General features: G+C 33.1%; 1 protein-coding gene across 2 annotated transcripts in view; it reads right to left on the reverse strand.

Moving 5' to 3' along the window:
* The window catches only part of LOC143230448 (cyclin-G-associated kinase-like), a 65,407-nt gene that overhangs the window by 29,191 nt on the left and 10,368 nt on the right, over positions 1-25,848 (reverse strand). For both annotated transcript variants that reach the window (XM_076464028.1, XM_076464036.1), the window contains 11 exons: positions 25,004-25,093; positions 19,431-19,566; positions 13,019-13,168; positions 12,552-12,759; positions 9,950-10,002; positions 8,881-9,152; positions 6,044-6,177; positions 3,255-3,368; positions 2,113-2,193; positions 736-853; positions 351-430 (listed from right to left, as the gene is read on the reverse strand). In XM_076464028.1, the coding sequence (XP_076320143.1) occupies positions 351-430; positions 736-853; positions 2,113-2,193; positions 3,255-3,368; positions 6,044-6,177; positions 8,881-9,152; positions 9,950-10,002; positions 12,552-12,759; positions 13,019-13,168; positions 19,431-19,566; positions 25,004-25,093 (1,436 nt within the window). The remainder of the gene's footprint in view (positions 1-350; positions 431-735; positions 854-2,112; positions 2,194-3,254; positions 3,369-6,043; positions 6,178-8,880; positions 9,153-9,949; positions 10,003-12,551; positions 12,760-13,018; positions 13,169-19,430; positions 19,567-25,003; positions 25,094-25,848) is intronic.

Genomic DNA, 25,848 nt, shown 5'->3' on the forward strand with positions numbered 1-25,848 from the left:
GTTTTATATTTTCAACATCAACCATAAATACAAAAATACTTATGTAACATTTTGCCCCTGGTTAACATACACAAAAATACTTATGTAACATTTTTATTCTCTTTCATGTTTTTTTTTTTCCTTTCACTCAATTTTGATCAATTTCAACATTTAAGTTTTGACCACAATTTTTCTAACTAATAACAAAAGCATTATACAGTTTGAACAAAGCATATATGAAATAAACACTTGCTTCTGCAGCACAGACTAATAACAGGAACCATACACATGTGCCTATGTGTGCAGAATTAGTGCAGTATTTTTAAGCCTAAAAGTAAGAGTCACTAAAATGGAGGAGGATATTAGAATACCTGTGAAATGTTAGCGTTTCTGTGCCAGGCTGAATAAAACCAGAGAAAAACCGTAAGTGTAAAATCTTGATAGCTGTAACCTGTAAAGACAGTTAACTATAAAATAATGTGTTTCTTTTGTTAACAAAAGTACACAAACTTGTATCTTTACACATATAGTAAGTTTCTTAGCTCTTTAATAACCACAGCACTTCTATTGAAAAACTTTAAAATATATAGTAATTAATAGTGTATAGTCTATAGGATTAGTACAGCATTCAGTAGTCTAAGAATAGTGACATAAATTAAGTTTTATTTTAATGTTTACCATTTGTAAAACATTAGATACTTCAACTTTTAAAACTGTAAAATTAATATTCACTTCATAGTACCAAATAATACGTACTTTTCCTTGAACTTTGCCCCCAAGAGTAGATCTGGCATGGTGGACCATCACTGTAGTGTCACCCATGACTGAAACATGCAGAGGTATAACAGCATGCTGGTCAGCCATGTTGAAATGCCTGAAAATTACAATACAGGTATCACAGTAAATTATCGCATGTTGTTCACAAAATATACACTGCTAATTGGTAAATAAAACATAATATTACAAAATGACACAGTAAACAAACAATTATATATGGTTTTAAATTTCAGCTTCTAGGAGCAGCAATCTCCTTTGCTAATATCAGAACTGTTGATCAATGTAATTTATATATATATATAAAATATGGAGGGTTCAGTAGTGTATTAAAATGCTTTTGCATATGCAAGTCAGAAATCCATGAGCCAACAAAAGTTGATGCAATGTCACAGTTAAGCAGCACAATTGTTTTCTTATAACAAAGCCACATATGGCTATCTGCTGTGTCCACTGAAGGTAATCAAACCCCTGACTTCAGCATTGTAAATCCAAAGAATTATCATTGTCCCATCAGTAGACTAAACAGCATATATTAGAACCACATTTTAACACTGTTTAACATTTCACACATACTGTGATCCCATGAAAAACTGGTCATTTTTAGGAAGAGAAAGTAACAGCCCCTTTTTATGTAAAATATTCATACAATTAAACCATAGAGATGTGTTCAAATCAGAAATTTAGAATTTTCACCCAAAATGGGGTTACTCCTTTCAGTTAATGGTGTTGGAAAAATAAAATATGGATCAATGTGGGATATCAGTAACATTCATAAAGAGACTGCTTACAAGCTCTAACTTCACTGTGATAAGCAAAGTGCAGTGTCTTTTAACAGGTAAGGAACCACAAGTTCAGTGATAAATATTGCTCATGAGTCCCAGACAACACTTCACTGCATAATCAAGCATAATCTGAGTCAGGAAAAGCAATACAAAGAATTTGTACATTGGTTGTTTACAGGACATACCTATTCAACCATTGAATACTTCAAGCATCTGAAAAATGAAATGGGTATGCAAGTTATTCCATACAAAGACATATCAATCAAGTTACTAGATGCAAAGGACTATAGATTTCTGTGAAACAGGCACTTGGAAAACATTACAAACAAAATGGATTGTGGAAAGCAATCAGAGAAGAGTATTATGCTTTAGACTGGATAGCCCTAAAATGGAGCTTTTTATAAAGTAATTTATGCTCCAAAGCAATTGTAAAGATGCTTGATCTTGGACAGAACATAACTGCACATCGGGACAAGGACTGGAAAAACATAAGGTTCAAAACTGTTTTAATATATAACATACTCAACCTTTATATCTCCCAGTTCATAAAACTTAATAAACTCTCTATACTTACTGGATTCTTTCATATTCTTGTGAAGTAGTAATTATCCTTTCTTCTCTTACATAAACCTCAGCAAAAGGACGACAACCATCTCTAAAAAACAAAGTTGAATCCTTATCTACTGTTAAGTAACTATACCTTTAAATAAACATGTTTATAAACAGGAATTAAACAACCATCTCTAAAAACAAAGTTGAATCCTTATCTACTGTTAAGTAACTATACCTTTAAATAAATATGTTTATAAACAGGAATTAAACAACCATCTCTAAAAAACAAAGTTGAATCCTTATTTACTGTTAAGTAACTATACCTTTAAATAAACATGTTTATAAACAGGAATTAATAATTGATTTGCTATTCCTGTATGTAGATATACTGATATAAATAATAAGATGAAACAGAAAACGACAGATTCAAGGCATCACTCACAGACTTTTCATATCCCCCATGAACTACTATTATTTAACATCGTTAAATGTTGTTAATAAAAATATGTGAGAATGCTATCTAAAGTTCTATGGCATGTGACAGGGAATAGCTTGACATTTTGTTTCACCACAAACAGAAAAACTAGTGATAAGAAAATACTACAAAGTATCAAAATATATTAACTGGTGAAAATTTTTGAATAACATAGATTGTTATGTTGGGTAAAAAGCATTTCAGACATCATGAACACAAATTTTCAATTCATTACTATAGTTCTGGTTGTTTTTTTAATGTCTTTCATCAGGGTTACTAACAGGGGATGACATTTCCCAAAACCAATATTACAAATAAGGAACTAAAAACAAAAATGCTAAGACGAGCAACACTGAAGAAAATGTATCCAATACTGAAACAGCATGTTCACTGTCATTAATACACACAAACAGACAGATACACGTTTTTAACTTTTTTTTTTTTTGCTTCTAACCTTTAGCACTGTGGTTTGCTATGTCTCACACAATACGAAATATAAATACCAAGTAATATTATACCATGACAGGGCTAAAAAATAACTTAAATCATATTTATTAATCTAATAAAATTAATGTATGATGGTATTTCAACTACACTATATATTTTACATGCTGTTGTTAATGGGGCCTTTCACTTGATAACAACTCATGTCAGCTGCTTTAAGCTTATTGCTCACCAAAATGACTCACTTTAGTTTCGTGAATAGAGGAACTGGTTTCATTTCAACAGAAATAATCTTCACCCTCCTTCTGTGAGGTAACCGTGGTTGCGATGAAACTAACTGGGAAACATAACCTATGTACCTGCAACAGAAAGTTACAGGTGAGAAGTGTGGTATCCATGCTATTGCATCAACAACTATAACCTTAATTACACAAAATACATATTTATTTATGGATTTTCTAAATAATTTACAGTACAGAAAAAGTTAAATGTCTCTACCCAAGTATCATTTACTACATGTCATGAAGTTTTAGTAACTTACAATCAAAATTCAAACTACCTTCCACTAATGTTATACAAATTAGTAACTAATAATCCATATTTTAAAAGTATACAAGTTTTAATTTCTTTATTTTAAAAAGCAATGTTTAAAATAATCTGATATCCCCTAGTGTGAGAAATGTAACATTTTCTCAAGATTTACCTCTTCTATTTTCTTCACCAACCCTCCAATATGTATGAAATTTAATGTAAATTACTTACTACAAAATTATCATTCCTCAGACAAGCCATAATTTTTAGTCTTCAATTTCATCTGGTTAGAGCCATCAAATAGAAAATCAGGCCACACCCACCTCTCTTTCATGATTTTTGATACTTCACTCTTACTCTTAACAGTGTATTATGTATAACCAATAGAATGCCAAAGTTTTCATCTATCAAATGACATAGTAAACTAATTTTTGAACAGAGAATTGTAGAAATGTTGTTTTCTCTGTCAGAACAAGTTTTGCTCCCATGAGAAAGATAATGACTAATGTGGATGAGCTTGTAACAACTCTTGTCACACAGTTGGAAAGCCAGAAAAATTGTGTCAGTTAGGAAAAATTGTCTGCTTTGCATTTTGGCATGTTACTATTAAATGTTCTTTGATGCATTACTTAATTAAATAAGAATTTTCTAGTGCATTACCACCACTGATATAAAACAAATTATGGTTAAGTGTTATCAACTGTCAACAACAAAAGAAAAAAAGATGACCCAAGTACTTTAGATTTTTTATTTCTCATGTTTATTCTTCATTATAAAAGTAACTAAAGCATAAAAACATAGAGATCTCTTTAGTTTAGTGAAAGTCAGATTATGTAAAATATATAATAATATAATGTTTCATAAGGTGCACAGAGTGACCAGCTCAGAGTAATATAATGTTTCATGAGGTGCACAGAGTGACCAGCTCTGTGAGCAGCTCATAATAATATAATGTTTCATGAGGTGCACAGAGTGACCAGCTCTGTGAGCAGCTCAGAGTAATATAATGTTTCATGAGGTGCACAGAGTGACCAGCTCTGTGAGCAGCTCAGAGTAATATAATGTTTCATGAGGTGCACAGAGTGACCAGCTCTGCGAGCAGCTCAGAGTAATATGTGACTAATGGAATTTGAAAGCACAAGTTCCGTGTTCCACGAGTGACTTACAACTTATAATGACATGAATAGTAAGAGGTAGATTTGGTTAAAAGAATAATAAAACAATAAGATTTAACATACAATGATGTATGTTATATGAGTTTAAGAGCTACTTAAGATAAACAAATGTGGTTTCATCTTATAATTTGAAGTAATTCTAGAAAGAAAAAATGGTAAGTTATTTTTTTGTAGTGGTTATGAGGTTGGTTAAACTGATCAACCTTGTTTAGAGTTAGGGCTGGGAAAATAATAGTTTTACTAAAAACAAATATTTGAAATTACTTATGAGATTTTGCAAATAGAATTTGAGATTTTTAACAAAGAAAAATACTTTTAACCTTAACACGATATACATACTACGTTAAAAGTTAGTAATATCCAAACTGTAAAGAATTTAAACAAGAACAAAGGGGTCATATGGTCAGCCAATTTGACCAGGCTCCTGTTGAGAGAGTTAATATATATTCTTATAGGTTTTGACTCCTTTGGATGAATGTAATTTATTCCATACGTCAGAAGAGAAACATATTAGCCAACAGTGTGCTTTACATTAATAAGCACAGAGGCTGAATGCATATCTCTTCCACTTCAGAGAGGCATTACACCAATTACTGGACAAAAATAAACATGTAAAAAGAAACAATATAAACAACTCTGGTAACAAAATTGGTCAAACCAGAGCAATGAACATTTTTGTATATCCAACCCAGATACATTTCAACATCGGTTTTCATAAAAAGCTGTTCATTAAAAAATAATTTTCCAGAACAATTCAGCCATTTTTCACACCACTTCATAACAACTCTCATATTTATGCTGTCCTCACACCTATTCATATTTTGTTTAATTTATTCAACCACATTGTAATCAAGTTAGTTATTCCATGAAATGACAAACTGTTATTACATCAAATAATACTTTTCATAAAGTCAGTTTTCCATGGTTTTCCAGACCTGTAAGTTAACTTTGGAATTTTTTAAAGTTTTCCAGTACAGATGAGAACCTTCCTAATAAACCCTTACAGTTTTTATTTTAATTCTGTCTTAACAAATGTGAGCACTGTATTAAAATGAGCAGAATGGTGTTACTCACAGAAAAGTGGGTACATGTAACAAAATACGTAACATCCACATTCAGTTAGACTGGATTGAAAGTTTTTTGTTTTGTTTTTTACATTTGTAACAGAATTATAAAACTGGGTGTCGTGAAACTGCATTAACAAATTTATCTACATAATTATGAAAATCTGCTGGCATAATCTAAATACTCTGAAATTAAACTGATTCAATTTAAAATTCTTACAAAATTGAACAAACAGCACAAACAAAATTAAAAACTTCACTGACCTTTTCTGTGAGGGCAGAAGACTGACTGGACATCTTCGCACAGCAAACAGCTGCAGAGCCTCTTCTGGTGTTTGAAAAGCTCTACACATTACCAGAAATGCACAAACAAGAACAGCTGAGGATACTTTTCCATCCTTAAGATAAAAAGAAGACATTAAGTTGTAAACATGTGAACAAATTCATGTGAAACACCATCAGTAACATAAAAAGGCTGCAAGTATAATATTAATCTTGAAACTGAGTTTCTAAATATGACACAATCCTACACTGATGGATATAACTATCTAATACACAGTTAACCACTTTAACCTGTTTTTATCAGTGTACATTACACTGATGGATATAACTATCTAATACACAGTTAACCACTTTAACCTGTTTTATCAGTGTACATTACACTGATGGATATAACTATCTAATACACAATTAACCACTTTAACCTGTTTTTTATCAGTGTACATTACACTGATGGATATAACTATCTAATACACAGTTAACCACTTTAACCTGTTTTATCAGTGTACATTACACTGATGGATATAACTATCTAATACACAGTTAACCACTTTAACCTGTTTTTTTATCAGTGTACATTACACTGATGGATATAACTATCTAATACACAGTTAACCACTTTAACCTGTTTTTATCAGTGTACATTACACTGATGGATATAACTATCTAATACACAGTTAACCACTTTAACCTGTTTTTATCAGTGTACATTACACTGATGGATATAACTATCTAATACACAGTTAACCACTTTAACCTGTTTTTATCAGTGTACATTACACTGATGGATATAACTATCTAATACACAGTTAACCACTTTAACCTGTTTTTATCAGTGTACATTACACTGATGGATATAACTATCTAATACACAGTTAACCACTTTAACCTGTTTTTATCAGTGTACATTACACTGATGGATATAACTATCTAATACACAATTAACCACTTTAACCTGTTTTTATCAGTGTACATTACACTGATGGATATAACTATCTAATACACAGTTAACCACTTTAACCTGTTTTTATCAGTGTACATTATCCAGATTCAACCACCATACATTTTTCATTGCATAACTGAATTTTTATCTTTTTATTTTGCTTCTCAGATGTGCATTATTCACAAGTACACAGAATTATGCACACACACTCAATCAATCACTATAAAATTATGCAAGTTAAAACATTCTGACTCTCCATATCTAGTAGCCAAGGTTTGAATACTCTTATCCAATCTGTACAATTATAAACTATTTAGATATTAATGAACAAATAGAGTAACCATTATAATTTGACTATATGTACTTGTATAACATACAAATAACTAAAATATTCCTACCAAATAATATCTATGCATAAATATTTAATATTCTAAATATATATTTTAATCATAAAATGTAATTTTTTCACATCACTAACATCCAACAGTTCTCACAAGTTAGAAAAATATACTTAATTTTAAATCTATAGCTTTCCTAAGTTTTGTTTACACTACTGTGTTAAACTTTACGAACAATCTCAGGTTAACTGTTAAAAGATAACATATTGACATCATAAATATATCTGCCTAATTTTCTAACAAAAAATTTCTGACCTACTAATAAAGAATAAGAATACTGATAGGTCGTGAATCTTGTGACCATTGCACAATTTGATTACTTGTCTCTTTTTACATTCATATATTTCACATGTGGCAACTTCAAGTTTTACAGCATTCTATGTCCTTTCTTACATACAGTGGAACCCCTCTAAAGCAGCCACCTTTGGGACTGAGACAAACTGGCCTGATTAGAGGGATTCCACTGTACATAATTAGGGATTATGTAAACAAAAAAGGGACTGATTGATTGACTGCTTTCAAGGGGTGACTGAATCTGAGGGGTTCCACTGTATATGTAAAACTCCACATTTAAAATAGTTGAATCTACAAGCTGTATTTTCAAGACAGCTGGTACGGGTATTAAAACTTTAATTAAAATAAGGAACAGAACAATTTTTGACTTTCTTAGGTCATCTTCTGGATAACATTAAATCTGGTAGACATCAAAAATCATAAATTTTAATTAGTAAAGTTTGGACATGTCACGGAACATTTCAAACCCTATTATTTTGCATCATTCCAATCAGTATATCAATCCTATCCTTGATTCAGTGTGTACAGGTGGAAGTAACAGTACACATGTCACAACCTTTTATAATTACATCCAAACTTTAAATAAACAACTTTATCACAAATTCACAAAATTCAGGTTTCAGAATTACAATTAACTTTAGGAGTATATAATTTCACATACAATTGCTCTTTCAGCCTTGAAATAAATATTAAAATTCAGATTTCAGAATTACAATTAACTTTAGAAGTATATAATTTCACATACTACTGCTCTTTAAGCCTTAAAATAAACATCAAAATTATAATTAATTTTAAAAGTAAAGAACCTCACATATAATTGCTCTTTTGGTCAATATGTTGAAAGGTGATGAAGAAACAGAGGGAAAAAATGTCTTAAATGTAAACTATGAAAAAAGAAGTTAAGAAACAGGAATTAATAAAATGATACTTTACTCTTCAAATTTTAGAAGTACTGAATCTAGTCTTAAAACATTATACTCAAGTAGGAAAGCTACATTAGGAGTACCACAAGAATCTACTATATTTCAAACTGAAATAGTGTATTATGTTAGTATACTATCACCAGTTATATTTTCAAATAATGATCACTAGAAATTACTGTTAATTATAATCTAAGTTAAAAAAAACTCTAAAGCTATATTAAAACTAGCAAAGCCAATGTGTTCTAACTAGAGTAATTGACTTACCATACAATGGACTACACATATATTTTTAGGATATTGTTGAAGCCACCAGAGCATATTTCTACACAAAGAAACTAATACTGTGAAAAGAGGTGCTTTTCTAGCATGCCAACCCACTTGGGTTACTTTGGATTCAAACTTCACTGAAGTGTACGCTCGACCAGACACATTGTAAATTGCATAATGATTACGATGCCTTGCATCAAGAAATCCTCGAACATCTTCTATGTGGTTTCGGTAAGTTGACTCTAATCCTTCGGCTGGGTACGACATAACTACAAGAGGAACAAGGTGTGACATTAATGACCTAACCTATGACCCACTAGGTGGCTAAGCTTTAAGTATTAATAAAACAAATTTGAAGAAAAGTGTTAAAATTGTGAAGCAGAAACAGAAAGATATGGACTAATACATAAACTAGAGGTATTAGTTAAACCAGATCATATGAACCAGAAAATAATTTATAGGAACCCGTAAATAGGTCACAAAAATCAGTAAATAATTGAGAAAAACTAGTAAACAGATCACATGAGCCATTAAATAGTTCCTAGCAATTAAATATAATTAAAGCAAATATCTTATGCAGTTTGTGTTGAGAATTTTCACCAAATAAAAATAAAAAGTTAAGCGAAAGTGATAACATTAATATGTGAAAGTGATCTCTAAAACTTCAGTGAAAATATCAAAGATTTTTGAAGCATCATTTTACAATTAATAAGAACACACAAGAAGTTTCAAGACAGAAAAAATCCTTAGGTATACATCTAGATGTAAAGAGATTTAAATATTCTAATATATTTATTCAAACTCATGTGAGTTTAGATGTGTTTAAAAAACTGAGGAAATGTACTAATACACAAACTTAACAAGAAATGTGATTATGAATCATGAAGGTCCTATACAAACTGAAACTAAACTTTTCTACACAAGTTAAATGTATTTAACTACCAAAAATTATAATACTTGAATACAGTTAAATAGAGGCCTAAATAAATACTTCAGATACTACTTAATTAATGAAAAACATAACAGAATATCATCTGTGAAAACTATTAACAAAGTCTTGTTATACCTGCTATTCTTGTAGTGACATAACTAAAATCCAAGTCTGTCTTTGTAATGGTTCTGAAAGATGTAAAATACAGCATTATCAACAGCTGGACACATCATTCTCTAATGGTTCTGAAAGATGTAACATACAACATGATCAACAGCTGAACACATCATTCTCTAATGGTTCTGAAAGATGTAACATACAACATGATCAACAGCTTGACATCATTCTCTAATGGTTCTGAAAGATGTAACATACAACATGATCAACAGCTTGACACATCATTCTCTAATGGTTCTGAAAGATGTAACATACAACATGATCAACAGCTTGACACATCATTCTCTAATGGTTCTGAAAGATGTAACATACAACATGATCAACAGCTTGACACATCATTCTCTAATGGTTCTGAAAGATGTAACATACAACATGATCAACAGCTTGACACATCATTCTCTAATGGTTCTAAAAGATGTAACATACAACATGATCAACAGCTTGACACATCATTCTCTAATGGTTCTGAAAGATGTAACATACAACATGATCAACAGCTGAACACATCATTCTCTAATGGTTCTGAAACATGTAACATACAACATGATCAACAGCTGAACACATCATTCTCTAATGGTTCTGAAAGATGTAACATACAACATGATCAACAGCTGAACACATCATTCTCTAATGGTTCTGAAAGATGTAACATACAACATGATCAACAGCTTGACACATCATTCTCTAATGGTTCTGAAAGATGTAACATACAACATGATCAACAGCTGAACACATCATTCTCTAATGGTTCTGAAACATGTAACATACAACATGATCAACAGCTGAACACATCATTCTCTAATGGTTCTGAAAGATGTAACATACAACATGATCAACAGCTGAACACATCATTCTCTAATGGTTCTGAAAGATGTAACATACAACATGATCAACAGCTGAACACATCATTCTCTAATGGTTCTGAAAGATGTAACATACAACATGATCAACAGCTTGACACATCATTCTCTAATGGTTCTGAAAGATGTAACATACAACATGATCAACAGCTTGACACATCATTCTCTAATGGTTCTGAAAGATGTAACATACAACATGATCAACAGCTTGACACATCATTCTCTAATGGTTCTAAAAGATGTAACATACAACATGATCAACAGCTTGACTCATCATTCTCTAATGTTTTTAATAGATGTAAAATACAGCATGATCAACAGCCGGATACATCATTTGGAATGGTTCTGAAACATGTAACATACAACATGATCAACAGCTGAACACATCATTCTCTAATGGTTCTGAAAGATGTAACATACAACATGATCAACAGCTTGACACATCATTCTCTAATGGTTCTGAAAGATGTAACATACAACATGATCAACAGCTGAACACATCATTCTCTAATGGTTCTGAAAGATGTAACATACAACATGATCAACAGCTGAACACATCATTCTCTAATGGTTCTGAAACATGTAACATACAACATGATCAACAGCTGAACACATCATTCTCTAATGGTTCTGAAAGATGTAACATACAACATGATCAACAGCTGAACACATCATTCTCTAATGGTTCTGAAAGATGTAACATACAACATGATCAACAGCTTGACACATCATTCTCTAATGGTTCTGAAAGATGTAACATACAACATGATCAACAGCTTGACACATCATTCTCTAATGGTTCTAAAAGATGTAACATACAACATGATCAACAGCTTGACACATCATTCTCTAATGTTTTTAATAGATGTAAAATACAGCATGATCAACAGCCGGATACATCATTTGGAATGGTTCTGAAAGATATAAAATACAGCATGATCAACAGCCGGATACATCATTCTCTAATGGTTCTGAAAGATATAACATACAACATGATCAACAGCTTGACACATCATTCTGTAATGGTTCTGAAAGATGTAAAATACAGTAAGATCAACAGCTGGATATATTATTCTGTAATGGTTCTGAAAGATGTAAAATACAACATGATCAACAACTGGATGTATTGTTCTGTAATGATTCAGAAGGATGGATGTAAAATACAGTTTGATCAAAATTTCAATACGTTAATAGTCACAACATTAGGAATTATTTTAGCCAATATTAGAATAAACTAATCTATGAAACCTGTTTTTCCTTTTTGTTAGTTATAGTTTTTATGAACCATAAACACTAAGTGTGGGTACACCCAATCCAATTTTATTGTTTAAGATTTGTACCAGCCTACCCTCAAATTGAAATTCTCTTAAATTAACCTGTGAGGTCTTGAGCATGGTCAAATACATCAATAAAAAGTCCAAAACTGTAATTAAATCTCAAATTGGTTAATAGATGACAGAGCTATGAGCTAAGTGTTTGTACTGGAACTCTGAGCCACTATATGAGTTGCTATACCACAGGTATAATAAAAAAAACAAAGTAATATTTTTATATGCATACTAAAACAAAATGAACAATTAGAGGAATATTTATTAAACATTAAAAAACATTTAACATATCAAAAGGTATGAATGAATGCTTAACATCAACAACAACCTCAGCTTCTGAGTTACAACTACTACATTCTTCATAAGACTTACTGTTGAACAGTTTGGATTACCCGTGTAGAAGTATCTCTAATGTTTTTAAATAGACTTCCAGCACCTCCTCGTATGGAAGTAAGAATTCCACTACCTGCAGCTACCTGGTTAGAGTTCTGGGAATAAGCTTGGCTTTGGTTAGTAGGAGGTGGAGGGGTTGGTGTATTATTACGTTCAGTACTACACTTCCTACCCTGACCAACGTGGGCTGAAATGGCAATGATCAAAATTATAAGTCTTGTGGACCATACATATGGTCTAGAAATATCTTGAACTTTTTTATATCTTGCATAAACAAACTAATCCACAGACTCTCAAACAAGAGTACACAAACTTTAACACATGTAAACATTAATACCTTAAACCTTCAAACAAAATTCTAATAAATAATAAAGATGCAGAATAATTAGATGCTTAGTAGAAACTTCATTGTTCCTGATGAATAATTAATATAATTATTTTGTAACCTGGACTAGCAGGATTGCTTTCTCCCATAGGTTGTCCTAGTCTTAATGGCTCTTGAAGGTTTATCTGTCTAGTTTCTGCTATTTCTAATAGCTGTTCTATCACAAGTTCAATTGTAGGTCTATCATCTGGATTGATCTGCAGCATTGCACCTAAAAGTATTATGAAAAATAGAAAACATTATGACAGTTGGAAAGTGTTAATACAAACTGTACTGTTTAAAATACTACACCACAAAGTAATATGCAGCTCTGACACAGCAGGTGTATCTTCACAAAATGTGGAGTGAATTATTTAATACTGCATAATAAAATTAATAACCTAAAATTTATGTAATATTAAAACACTGATTTCCAACTTCCTTTTTTATGCCAAGTTTACTTGAATACCATGGTAAGAGATTAGTTTAATTAAACATTGAATGTAACTCACTAACATCTGACATGCACACAAAGAAGTATTACAAGGTACTTGATTTGTTTGTACACATTGCACACCACACAAAGAAGTATTACAAGGTACTTGATTTGTTTGTACACATTGCACACCACACAAAGAAGTATTACAAGGTACTTGATTTGTTTGTACACATTGCACACCACACAAAGAAGTATTACAAGGTACTTGATTTGTTTGTACACATTGCACACCACACAAAGAAGTATTACAAGGTACTTGATTTGTTTGTACACATTGCACACCACAAAGAAGTATTACAAGGTACTTGATTTGTTTGTACACATTGCACACCACACAAAGAAGTATTACAAGGTACTTGATTTGTTTGTACACATTGCACACCACACAAAGAAGTATTACAAGGTACTTGATTTGTTTGTACACATTGCACACTTTCAGATGCTACACAAAGAATTGGTTGGTGAGTTGATTTAGTGTTTTATGGCACAAAGCAGATAGGCTATTTGTGCCAAACATTCAGTAAAAAGTAAATTTAGTAAAATTCATAAAAGGAAATTAAGGTAAAACAAAACAAAGTTTAAAAACAACAAATAGCATAAAACCAATGTTTACATCTAGTCTACAACATCAAGACAAAAACTATAGTAATTCAAGTTGTAAAGGACTTTCTGCAGCGTGACTGTAATAATCATACATGTTAGTCTTCCTGGCGAGTTAAGTACAAAAACCACCATCAGTCACCTGAAGTTGGCTTTTCCAGTCCTGGTTCCGACTTATTTGACGAAATAGCCATTTTCAAAAAGAAAAGTAATAAAAAGGTTTTAAAAGACGTGTAGCAAAATTATAATAATAACTCACCAAGATGACTAACGGGTAGTTCAAACAGCAGCATTAATCACCTGAAGTTGACCTTTCTAGTCCTGGTTTCAACTTATTTGATGTTACAGCCATTTTCTAATTTCAAATTGAACTAAATGAACTGTGATTCTTAAAAGGGAATCACATTAAACAAGGTCTAATGTATAAATTAAAAAACATAAATAACATTAAAAAGACTAATGGCCTTTAAAAAACTAAAAACTTTATCAAGAAGGATTGTGTCACCATCACCAATAACACTGCCCAATGTTACAGATAAACCTTGGGACAGAACATGTTTAAAATGGTACCCTCATTGAAAGTCATAATGACAGCAAGAAAGTAAAATGTGCCTTATTGTGATCTGAGTGTTACATAAACTACACACTGGTGCATCAGTTTCAGATAAAAGAAAACAATGAGTTAAGAAACTGTGACCAATGCATAATCTAGTTAGAACTTCCTCCTTCCGATCCTTACAGAAGCAAGACGGCCAAAGTCCAATACAGGGTTTTATTTACAAAATCTTGCTTTCATGTTGTTCACTGTAAGTCTACTGCCAGCTAACACAGAGCCAAGCCTTGATTACAGGACCACAGTCCATGTATGGAACAGGTACAGTGCCAGAGCAGATAGATTTAGCTGGAGTGTCAGTGAGCTCATTCCCTCAAATACCAACGTGGCCCGGTATCCAGAAAAATTGAATAAAAGTAGATGTTAAAGAGAAATGGACCAGTCAGTTTTGAAATATTGGCAAGAACAGGGTGTGAATTAACGTGAAGGGATTCCAGGACCAGTAGAAAACTAAGCAAGTCAGTGTAAATAGTGCAGTTTAAGTACTGCTTAGCTCCTGTGTGATCCAGGGCAAGAGAAATGGTATACAGTTCAGCAGTGAACACAGATGCTGTAGAGGGGATTCTGTGCACAACCACCGAACCACAACAAACCATGGCAGAGCCCACACAGTCACCTGATTTTGAACCATCTGTATAAATAGGAATGGAAGGATGGTTCAAAAGATGTTCAGCAAATAACAGACAGTATTTCCAATTGGGAGCATCTGCTTTTCTCAGATAACTTAAAGATAGGCCACATTTGGGAACTGTAAGAAGCCATGGTGGAATGGACTGACCAGTGGATACAGCAATGTTATCTACGGACAGACCCAATTCATCCAACTGAGCCTGGATACGAAGGCCAAAAGGAGCAATGGCAGATCATCCGTTCTGAAAAAGTATGATCCACCGAGGAAGAAAAATGTAACCCTACGTGGGATGCTATGGTAAGAAATGAAGTTTTGAAGCATATAGTAAAGACAGTGCAGTCCAGCATCTTTAAGGACAAGGTTCTGACATGAGATGTGAAAGTTGTTGACATACAGCCCATTTGCAAGTGAGAGGGAGTTGTTCAGTGATGGCATTAATCTTTACACTGAAAAGCATGACACTCAAAACACAGCTCTAAGGGACTCCAAGTTCCTGTAGAAAAGAGCAGGAAAGTGTCAAATCCAAACAAACTTGGAATCTCCTGTCCGTTAAAAAATTAATAAAAATGGCCAAATGGCCACATAACCCACATATATGGAGGTCTTGCAACACACCATACCTCCATGTTGTATCATAAGCCTTCTCAATGTCAAAGAATATTGATACAATATGTTGTCATTTGAGAAAAGCTTCTCTGATTGACATTTCAATTCAAATCAGGTGGTCCACGGTGGAGGGCTGTCATCAGAACCCACACTCGATGGGCAAGAGGTGGTTGGTTGATTCGAGGAACCAAACAAGATGAGCATTAACTATCCTCTCTAAGGTCTTACAGAGACAGCTTATCAAAGCAATTGGAGAGTAGTTTCAAGGAATCTTGGGATCCTTCCCAGGCTTAGAAAAAGGTAGGACAATAGCCTGGAGCCAGGCATCAGGAAAAGCATTCTCCTGCCAGATCTGGCAAAAAACAATCAGAAGAATAGCAAGAGAATTAGGAGATAGATGGTGCAGCATATCACAGTGGACATCATAAGGCCCAACTGACGTACTGCCAGATCGATGAGAATGATACATGGGATGGAAAGGCTGTCATATGAGAACAGGTTAAAATCTCTGCAATTTTGAGAGTTTAAAGGAATCTGATGTCAGAGTATAAGATTGTTAAGGGAACTGATATCGTATATACTTTGTATTTTTCTAATGGTGAGACAAGAAGACACAATTGTGTGTTTCGGCAGTTTAGACAGGCTAATTTTCTATCAGGATGATTCGTCTTTCGAACAGATTATGGTCACATGATAGACAACAGTGAATTCAAAGGAGTTTATGGAAAAGTTTAATAAAATATTTAATTAAGGACTAGCTTTGAGTTTTTTTATGTGTAGTTAATTTACTGGATGGGATAGCCTAGACAAACTAAATTGGCCCTTGTTGTCCTTGATGTTACATGTTAAATGTCATATGTCAGACTGCATCACCCATTGTCTTAAATCTGAATTACTTGTTTCTGTAAATACACAATTTCTATATTTGCATGTTACTTCAAATACCTGTTTATATTTCCATGCTACAATGTACCTCAAAGAATAATTATTACCTAGCATTCTCTCCAAACTACTGTCTATTTCTACTATCTGCTGGACTCTCATCTGAGTGTATAAATGACTATGCTATTTAGGCAAAATGCAATTTAACAAAAACCACAAATTAAAACATTTGATATGGTGTCTTTTTTATTCAGAAAAAATGTACAACATGACACAACATAACCTTCCTTGCCTTAACTCTTTAGATGTGTAACATGACACAACATAACCTGCCTTAACTTAAATTTTAAAACATAACACAACATAATAACCTTCCTCACATTAACTCTTCACATGTGAAACCAATACAACCTTTCTCCCCTAACTAAATGTGTAACATAACACAATAAAACCTTTCCTCACCTTAAATCTTTAAATGTGTAATATGACAGCATAACCCTCCTCATATTAGCTCTTTACATGTGTAACATAACACAATATAACCATCCTCACCTTAACTCTTTAGATGTGTAACATGACATAACAATCTTCTTCACTTTAACCTTTTTAGCAATAGATAATACACCACATATCTCAAATAGTTTGTAAAGTCAAAACAAAAAATACAATAGATCATGTGGTGATGTTCTGATCTCTACAGCCTTTGGACAAACAATAACTGCTATGGACACTCAATGCTATGAAGGTCTAAGAATGCCTCCATCCGTAAAGGCCTTATATAAACAAGTGTTATAGATGTGGATATTGCACATCATTATATTCTAGAAATGTTCCTGTTCCTATGGACTTTAGATAAACTATTGTTAATGGTGTTTGTTCCAGAAACACCAGCTATGACATAGTAATTAATATAACTCTTAAACATGACAACCCTATGTGTTACTTCATAATTGATGAAAGGAAGGTAAAAGCAGTTACATGAAGCAATTGAAAATATGCATGCATTCACCCATATACAAACACAATATCGTAGAGGCATAAACAAATCTCAAATCTATCTAACAGTACATTAAAAATATCTTGTGGTCCATCACTAAGTTTGCTAGCCTTACATCAGATAATCAGGAATAATTTAAGAAACTATAACATCCTATTTTGCTGTTAGCAATGATAGCTTAGCAAGGTTTCAAAACAAAAGTTTCAGAAGCAACAAGAGGAAGAAATCCAGAACTTGAAACAACACATAATCAATGGTATATGACATCACCTGTCTGGCAAATAGATATTTTCACTTGATTTTCTTTATAAACAACATTCAAATATACTCTTCAAAAAAAGAAACGCAAAAGGCAAAATATGAGACACATTGTTAAGTTTATTCCAGATAGTTCTGTGTGACGTGTGAAACTTTGCACATTCACTGCTAAACATCCAAAGTCTGCAAAGGCGAAGTCCACGCTCACTAGTTGAAGTTTAACGTCACTCAACGTCAATAATGAGTATGCCCCCCGTGAGCATCAATAACTGTTTGGCATCTCCTGCCCATGGAAACGATGAAATGACGAATCATATCCTGTGGAATGGCTGTCCACTCAGCCTGCAAAGCTGCTGCAAGCTGAGGTAGAGTCTGCGGTTGAGGTTGTCGCCGTCGCAGACGTCGGTCAAACTCGTCCCAAAGATTTTCGATGGGGCTTAAATCTGGTGATCTGGAGGGCCAGGGAAGAACGTTGATGTTGTGGTGTCTCAAGAAGACAGTGGTGAGTCGGGCTGTGTGAGGACGGGCATTTTCATGTTGAAAAACATCGTTGACGTTCACCATGATGGGTTGCACATAAAGCCTAAGAATCTCATAAACAGTTGCGTACGGTCTGATCGGAAATCCTACGCAGCCCTGGTATGGTTGAGGCAGTAGATGTCGCAGTGATGGTCCTATCCCGAAAGTGATGTAACCGGATGTTGCGATCTTGTGCGGGCGTGGTCACAAGAGCTCTGCCAGATCGTGGACAGTCACGAGTTGATCCATGTTGTTGGTGACGATTCCATAGCCTTATGATGGTGCTTGGGTGGACATTCACAGCTCTGGCAACATCTGATCGAGATTCGCCTGCTTCCAAGCGACCAATGGCGTTGTGCTTCAGTCAGTCTTGGCGTAACTGTATTGCATGTCGGTGGCTTAACACTGAGGTATGGAAACCGAGAACCCGTCACTTTTATAGGGATTTTGCACATGTTGCACTTGCAGAACATGCAGATCTCTCAAACAAATTTATTGGACATGCATGCGTTTTGGCGAAAAATCCAATGTTTTCCTACGTTTTCAAAGTGCACAACTTTTATTGTCATTTTGGTCTGACAATCAGTGTCTTAACACGTGTAACATCACATACTCTGAGCTTGTAATGTTATTACATATATTTCTCTTTAAAATAACAAAAATATCCCTTTTGCATTTGTTTTGAAGAGTATATATAATGGGTAAACAATTCAAGATAAAAAAAAACAACACACACACACACACAAACACTATATAACATTACCATAGCAGTAAAATTCAACTGTTAATTTCAAGTAAAAACAAAACCTATGAATATTTGTACAGAAATTTAACAATAACACTCACAAAGCTAATTTTTTCATTTATTAAAATAAACCTAAGGACTTACGTATTAGATTATGAAGAACTTTATAATCACTATCATTTTCTGGAATGGTGTATTTGCCATTTATAATACGTAACTTTGCAGAATCTTCAAATGGATGTACTCGAAAGGCTAATAGAAACAGCACACATCCCAAGGCCTAAGTTGAAAATTGAAAACCAGTTGAACTTTTTATTACATATAACTTTCATCAACAGTACTGTTACACAATATAAAGTTAGTAATTATAGAAAACTTGACTTAAATTACAGGCTTATTTTCAACAATGTCACCAAAAACTTAAGATAACCTTTTAACAAAATCATATTTTCTTTTATCATATACTTTACAAATAAGTAATTATATAATTAATTTTGTAATTATCCTTAGTTACCAAAGCCATAAAACAGTTTAAAAGATTACTAAATATAAGTACACAATGAATAGAAACAGATAATCCCAATGGTGCCAGATGGATGATCTCAGAATACAAACAGATGATCCCAATGATGCCAGATGGATGATCACAAAATACAAACAAATGATCTCAATGATGCCAAATGGATGATCTCAGAATACAAACAGATGATCCCAAGGATGCCAAATGGATGATCTCAGAATACAAATAGATGATCCCAAGGATGCCAAATGGATGATCTCATAATACAAACAAATAATCCTAACGATGCCAGATGGATGATCCCATAATACAAACAGATGATCCCAACGATGCCAGATGGATGATCTCAGAATACAAACAGATGATCCCAACGATGCCAGATGGATGATCTCAGAATACAAACAGATAATCCAAACGATGCCAGATGGATGATCTCAGAATACAAACAGATGATCCCAACGATGCCAGATGGATGATCACAGAATACAAACAGATGATCCCAATGATGCCAGATGGATGATTTCAGAATACAAACAGCCATGTTAAGAAGAAAAAGATATAGGAATTAACTGTTTTTTGTTTCTGTTACAACACTGCATTGTTCAGGCATGCCAATGACATTTATGAAAAAAAGAGGAAAAGGTATATAGCCTGGCGCCAGAGGCGCCACAGCGAGGCTCACCCACGCCTGACTTGGGGGGTCCCTAGTAAACATTCATTTACAGTTTTTAGCAGATTGATTTATTCTTTTAATTTGCATTCATTTTTTAGAAGATATATTTCAAAATATCTAAAATTAACAAATAAAATAAAAAGTAAATAAATGAAATTTAAGATTGTTTATTTGCTATTTATTCAGTTTAATTTTTTTCTAAATCAAAATATATTAGTAATATGAGTTAATAAAGCCAAAATAACTCAGTAAATATTTCAAATACAAATCATTTCATTATTATCCTTTTTGTCATTAATAACATCATCATCGTCAACTACTGGTATGCCGCCAATTGAATGTTTTACAGTCATTGCCAATAACTACTTTTCTGCTGCATATATTCCATACAATTTTCAAATCACATAAAATTACTCTTTTGACCAATCACGACTACCTACAGTTCAAATTGTTCATTTGTGCAATCTTATCATTACACTACTGGTACCTTAATGTCAGTGAATTTTCCATTCTTTCACAAATTGACAATACAAACTAAAACAGCATATGAAGGAAAGCTGTGACATTGCTTAAAAATTCAACTACTGATATGGTTCAATATTAAACTACTGATATCAGTGATATGACTCAGAAATTAAATTTTGTACAGTCACTGACATCAACAACTTCTGCTCTGCTGCATGTATTCCATTAAAATTTCAAATTACTTAAAATTAGTCTACATGACTACCTACAGTAAAACTTGTTCATCTATACAATCTTGTCAGTAAATTACTGGTACCTCAATATCAGTATATTTTTCATTCTTTCACAATACAAACTGAAACAGCAAATCAAGGAAAGCTTTGACATTGCTTCAAAATAAAATTAATAATATGCTTTAAAATAAACCACTGGCACTGTATGCTGCAGATAATAATAAAATGTTTTTCAGTCACTGATATCAACTTCTGCTCTGCTACATAAATTACAGTCAAATTTCAAATCACTTAATTTCCTTTAATCAATCTTGGCTACTTTCCTCTTTTTCGAAACAAGGGTTTCCAGTGCTCTCTTCCGAGCTTTTTTTCTCTCCTTCTCTGAATGGGCAGCTCTCTGTGCCTCTGCAGCTTTCTGGACTTTTTCTTTAGCCAAGGTGGCTGGACCAGATTTCACAGAACCATAGGCCTCAAGCCTTTCTGCCCTTTTCTTCTGATCCTCCCTCAGCTTTGAGGTATACTTTGAAGCTGCTGATCTAATGTCCTTACACATTCTCTTGTCTACAGGATCAAAATGAACATCTTTCCTTTTAAACATTTCAATCGCTGTTGTTTCTTTGGAGCGTAGAGAATATTTTATCGTCTGGTATGCACACGATACCAGACCACAAGACTGCCTCCAAGATGGCGGTCAGATTTTTTTTTTCTGCAAGAAACATTGAAAAAATATGATTTCTCCTCAAAAACCACCTACCCGGCCCCCAAATCGCTCATATTTTCTCCTCAAATATACACGAATCTCGTGGGTGATCGTTGGCCGTTTGAAAACCGCAAAAATCCGCGTTTCAGTGGAAAAATGGCACACATGATTGTTGGATGATAAGAGAGTGGTCAAAGATGGTTTCAAGTTACCTGTTCACTTGCAATATTCTGTACAAAGTGAATTTGGTGATAATGCAGTTTTGGTCATATTGGAAAACAACAGTCTGCAGATTTCAGTTGCCAAAAACCAATAAAATACATATTTTGTTAAGAGAAGTGTGGAAAATGTGAAAACAACCACTTTTTTACAGAACAGGAGCAAATTTGTCCCAAAAATAGGAGAATTATCTTCACAGTACAAGTCACAAGGTAAGGAAGCCATTCCTCATTCCAGACAATACCGTATATTGGCAGCATTATGAACCACTCTACTATCAGAATCATGAACCAATATACTATCAAAATCACAAACCACTATATTATCAGAATTACGAACCATTATATTATCACAACTTCCTACAGTTTGAGATACTGTAAACTCTTCCAGCAAGTCCAAAGGTGCACAATTCTTTGACAGTATACAGTCCTTACATGAAATTTTGTTAAACCATCTACAAACCCCAATAATTATGGTAACAGTTCTGTAATGTTGTGGCATATGAGTAACTGGATGATCAAGGTTTGTGGTATATAAAGGAACAGTTGCTTCTGTTAGATCCATTACAATGTTTGAGGAGGGCCTTTATACTGTCTACACCAGTGACCAGCTTACCAGACAATGTAGTTTTCATGTTAGGGCTCCTACTGATTCAATTCAAGGTAAGAGCTTTACCATTCTTCTGTGAGAGTATATGTGGTCCACTCTTAATCTTACTTGATGTGAAAGTATTCAAAACAATCAAGTTCAAGGAAACCCCAGTTCTTCACAAGTGGGGTACAATCACATAAATTTAGATGTCAGAATTATAATGTGTAACAATTTTCCTGCTTTAAATACTGCAAAAGGCAGTTTCACTAAATAATAACAATAACCTTTTACTCTTTGTTTCTCAAATGTTTTTCAATTCAGAGAGATGTCACTGATATCCCTTGATTTATTTCCCTTCTTACACTGAAAATAATCAAATTGCATGAAAGTTAGCTCAACCTTACTAAATGTCTAGTTTTAGAATTGCAAAATTCACAAACTTTATTTTCGTGTTTCTGTCCTTTTATTGAGTTATAAAATTCACATTATTTTGTTGTGATACACCATTCTGAAAAAACATAAATACTCCATCTTAGAATCTCAACTTTTACTGCTGATCAAAAGCTTCAATATGGTTGACATTTATGAGCATACTTTATGATACCTTAGTTTATACAGACAGAAGTGATGACTTCTGTCTATACAAAATATCTTTTGGTGATTTATAATAACCCATTCTTGACATATGGGGTATCCACTACCTTTTAAGCTAAGTATTATGACTTTTGCTAATAATATTTCTGATCAAGATCCACTTATGCATATAATAAACTATTTCTTCTATTTGTATTCATTTCTTGAATGCAATAAACTTACAAATAACCTTCAATATAAAGGATTTGAGTAAATAGAATATTCTGTCTTCACCCACCACACTCACTAAACCTAACTTCACTCCTGAGGCATTTCCTCATCAGTAGTAGTATGAAACCTTCAAACTGATATTGTTTAACCCCAGAACAGTTTCATGATTAGAAAAAAGCATCTAATGAAACTGTTGAAACAACAATCCAATGTTTGTTGTTTACTCCTAAGTCTTCTAAACTTCCCATAACATTACTTTGTTCATTCCTGCAGAAATTAATTGTCAATTACTCTCTCATAAACCATAAATTACTACTCAAACCATTTGCCCTATACTAAACCAAACAGCTTTTAATCTAGTCCATCAAAATGTATTTAAATGTTTCCTGTAACTACTTTCCAAGCTTTCCGTCATTAGCAGGCATTCAGACCACATACTGTGCCAAGACTAAAAGGCAGTTATTAAGCCCATATTAATAAAATGTGGATAACTGTATTCTCAAGAGATAATAGTTTATTAAAAAGTGTAAATGTGTACTTTAGGATAGATAATAGAATTCAAAACAAGTTGGCAAGTGTGTTGTTTGCAGGTTAGACTCCTCACACATGTGCAGACAAAGAAAGTTAGCATTACCTTCCTTTATATTTTTAATTAAGGAACATTGTAAAATATCAATTATAGAATATTTTAATAGTAATTATTATATGAATTTAAATTATGAAATTTTGGTGTACACCTAACACCTAAAAAATTCATAGGATTAATAATTTACTACTGAAGATAGTTTTAATTAACCTATTGGATAAATCAATATAAATAATTAGTATCAACCACTAGAAATGGATTATTAATATAGTTAGCTACTTATGAACATCAGTTGGTGTCACATAAAATAATAAGATTATAGGTAAGCAGGTTGGTGTCATGAAAATTAACAACTAATCAAAATGAATGTTTCCTGTTATAACTACTTCAACTACCCAAGTAACTGAAATATCAGGATGCAATTCTTTAGGTTACTGTCCAGGAAATTACTAATGAAAGAAATACACAGCTATTTTATCCAAACAAGTACTCGGCATATTCTAATGACAATTAAATTGATTTTACCCAAACTATTACTGACTCATGGGCAGGTATAAGAACAGGTACCACTCTTGTAATCTCAGGACAGCTGGTATGGGAATTAAAATAAAGTACAGAACAATGTTGTGTTGTTAAAAATAACTAACATGTTTGAAATCTTAAAAATATGAGACCTAACCTGTATACTTAACTATGACACTTACTGACCATAAGTTATTTAAACAATAAGCTTCATGTTACAAGTGTGACAGTTTTGAAACATGAACAGCAAGTTATTTTATTCTAGGTCAGAGCTTAAAAATACAAACATTGAAAAATGGGTTACTGACCAATATCTATGTATATCAGTAAGTGAATGAATATCTTAAAAACTTCTTGGACAACTCAGACATTTAGTTTCAATATCTTCAAGTTAACACACTTACCCAGATATCCATAGCTTGATTAATTGGATAATTATTATATGTATCAAGGATTTCTGGTGGTCTGTACATAGGAGTCGTATGTTTGGTCATCTAGCAGGAACAAGAACAATATTACAATTGTTTATCTGCTTTTTTTTCCATAATCCATTTGAATGTAGAAACACCTATTTTATTATAATTACCTATGTAATACAAAAATAAAGTTTAACATAATTCCTGTCATTTCTGGAAGAGGTCAGTTTTGTTCTAAAGCATGCTTACGGTTTCAAGAAGAGGTCACAGTTTTGTACTAAAGCATGCTTATGGTTTCAGGAAGAGGTCACAGTTTTGTACTAAAGCATGCTTATGGTTTCAGGAAGAGTCACAGTTTTGTAATAAAGCATGCTTATGGTTTCTGGAAGAGGTCATAGTTTTGTAATAAAGCATGCTTATGGTTTCAGGAAGAGGTCACAGTTTTGTACTAAAGCATGCTTATGGTTTCAGGAAGAGGTCACAGTTTTGTACTAAAGCATGCTTATGGTTTCTGGAAGAGGTCACAGTTTTGTTCTAAAGCATGCTTACGGTTTCAGGAAGAGGTCACAGTTTTGTTCTAAAGCATGCTTACAGTTTCAGGAAGAGGTCACAGTTTTGTACTAAAGCATGCTTACGGTTTCAGGAAGAGGTCACAGTTTTGTTCTAAAGCATGCTTATGGTTTCTGGAAGAGGTCATAGTTTTGTACCAAAGCATGCTTACAGTTTCAGGAAGAGGTCACAGTTTTGTACTAAAGCATGCTTATGGTTTCAGGAAGAGGTCACAGTTTTGTACTAAAGCATGCTTATGGTTTCAGGAAGAGTCACAGTTTTGT

Source organism: Tachypleus tridentatus, chromosome 1 (assembly GCF_004210375.1).
Source record: "Tachypleus tridentatus isolate NWPU-2018 chromosome 1, ASM421037v1, whole genome shotgun sequence".
Lineage (NCBI taxonomy): Eukaryota > Metazoa > Arthropoda > Merostomata > Xiphosura > Limulidae > Tachypleus > Tachypleus tridentatus.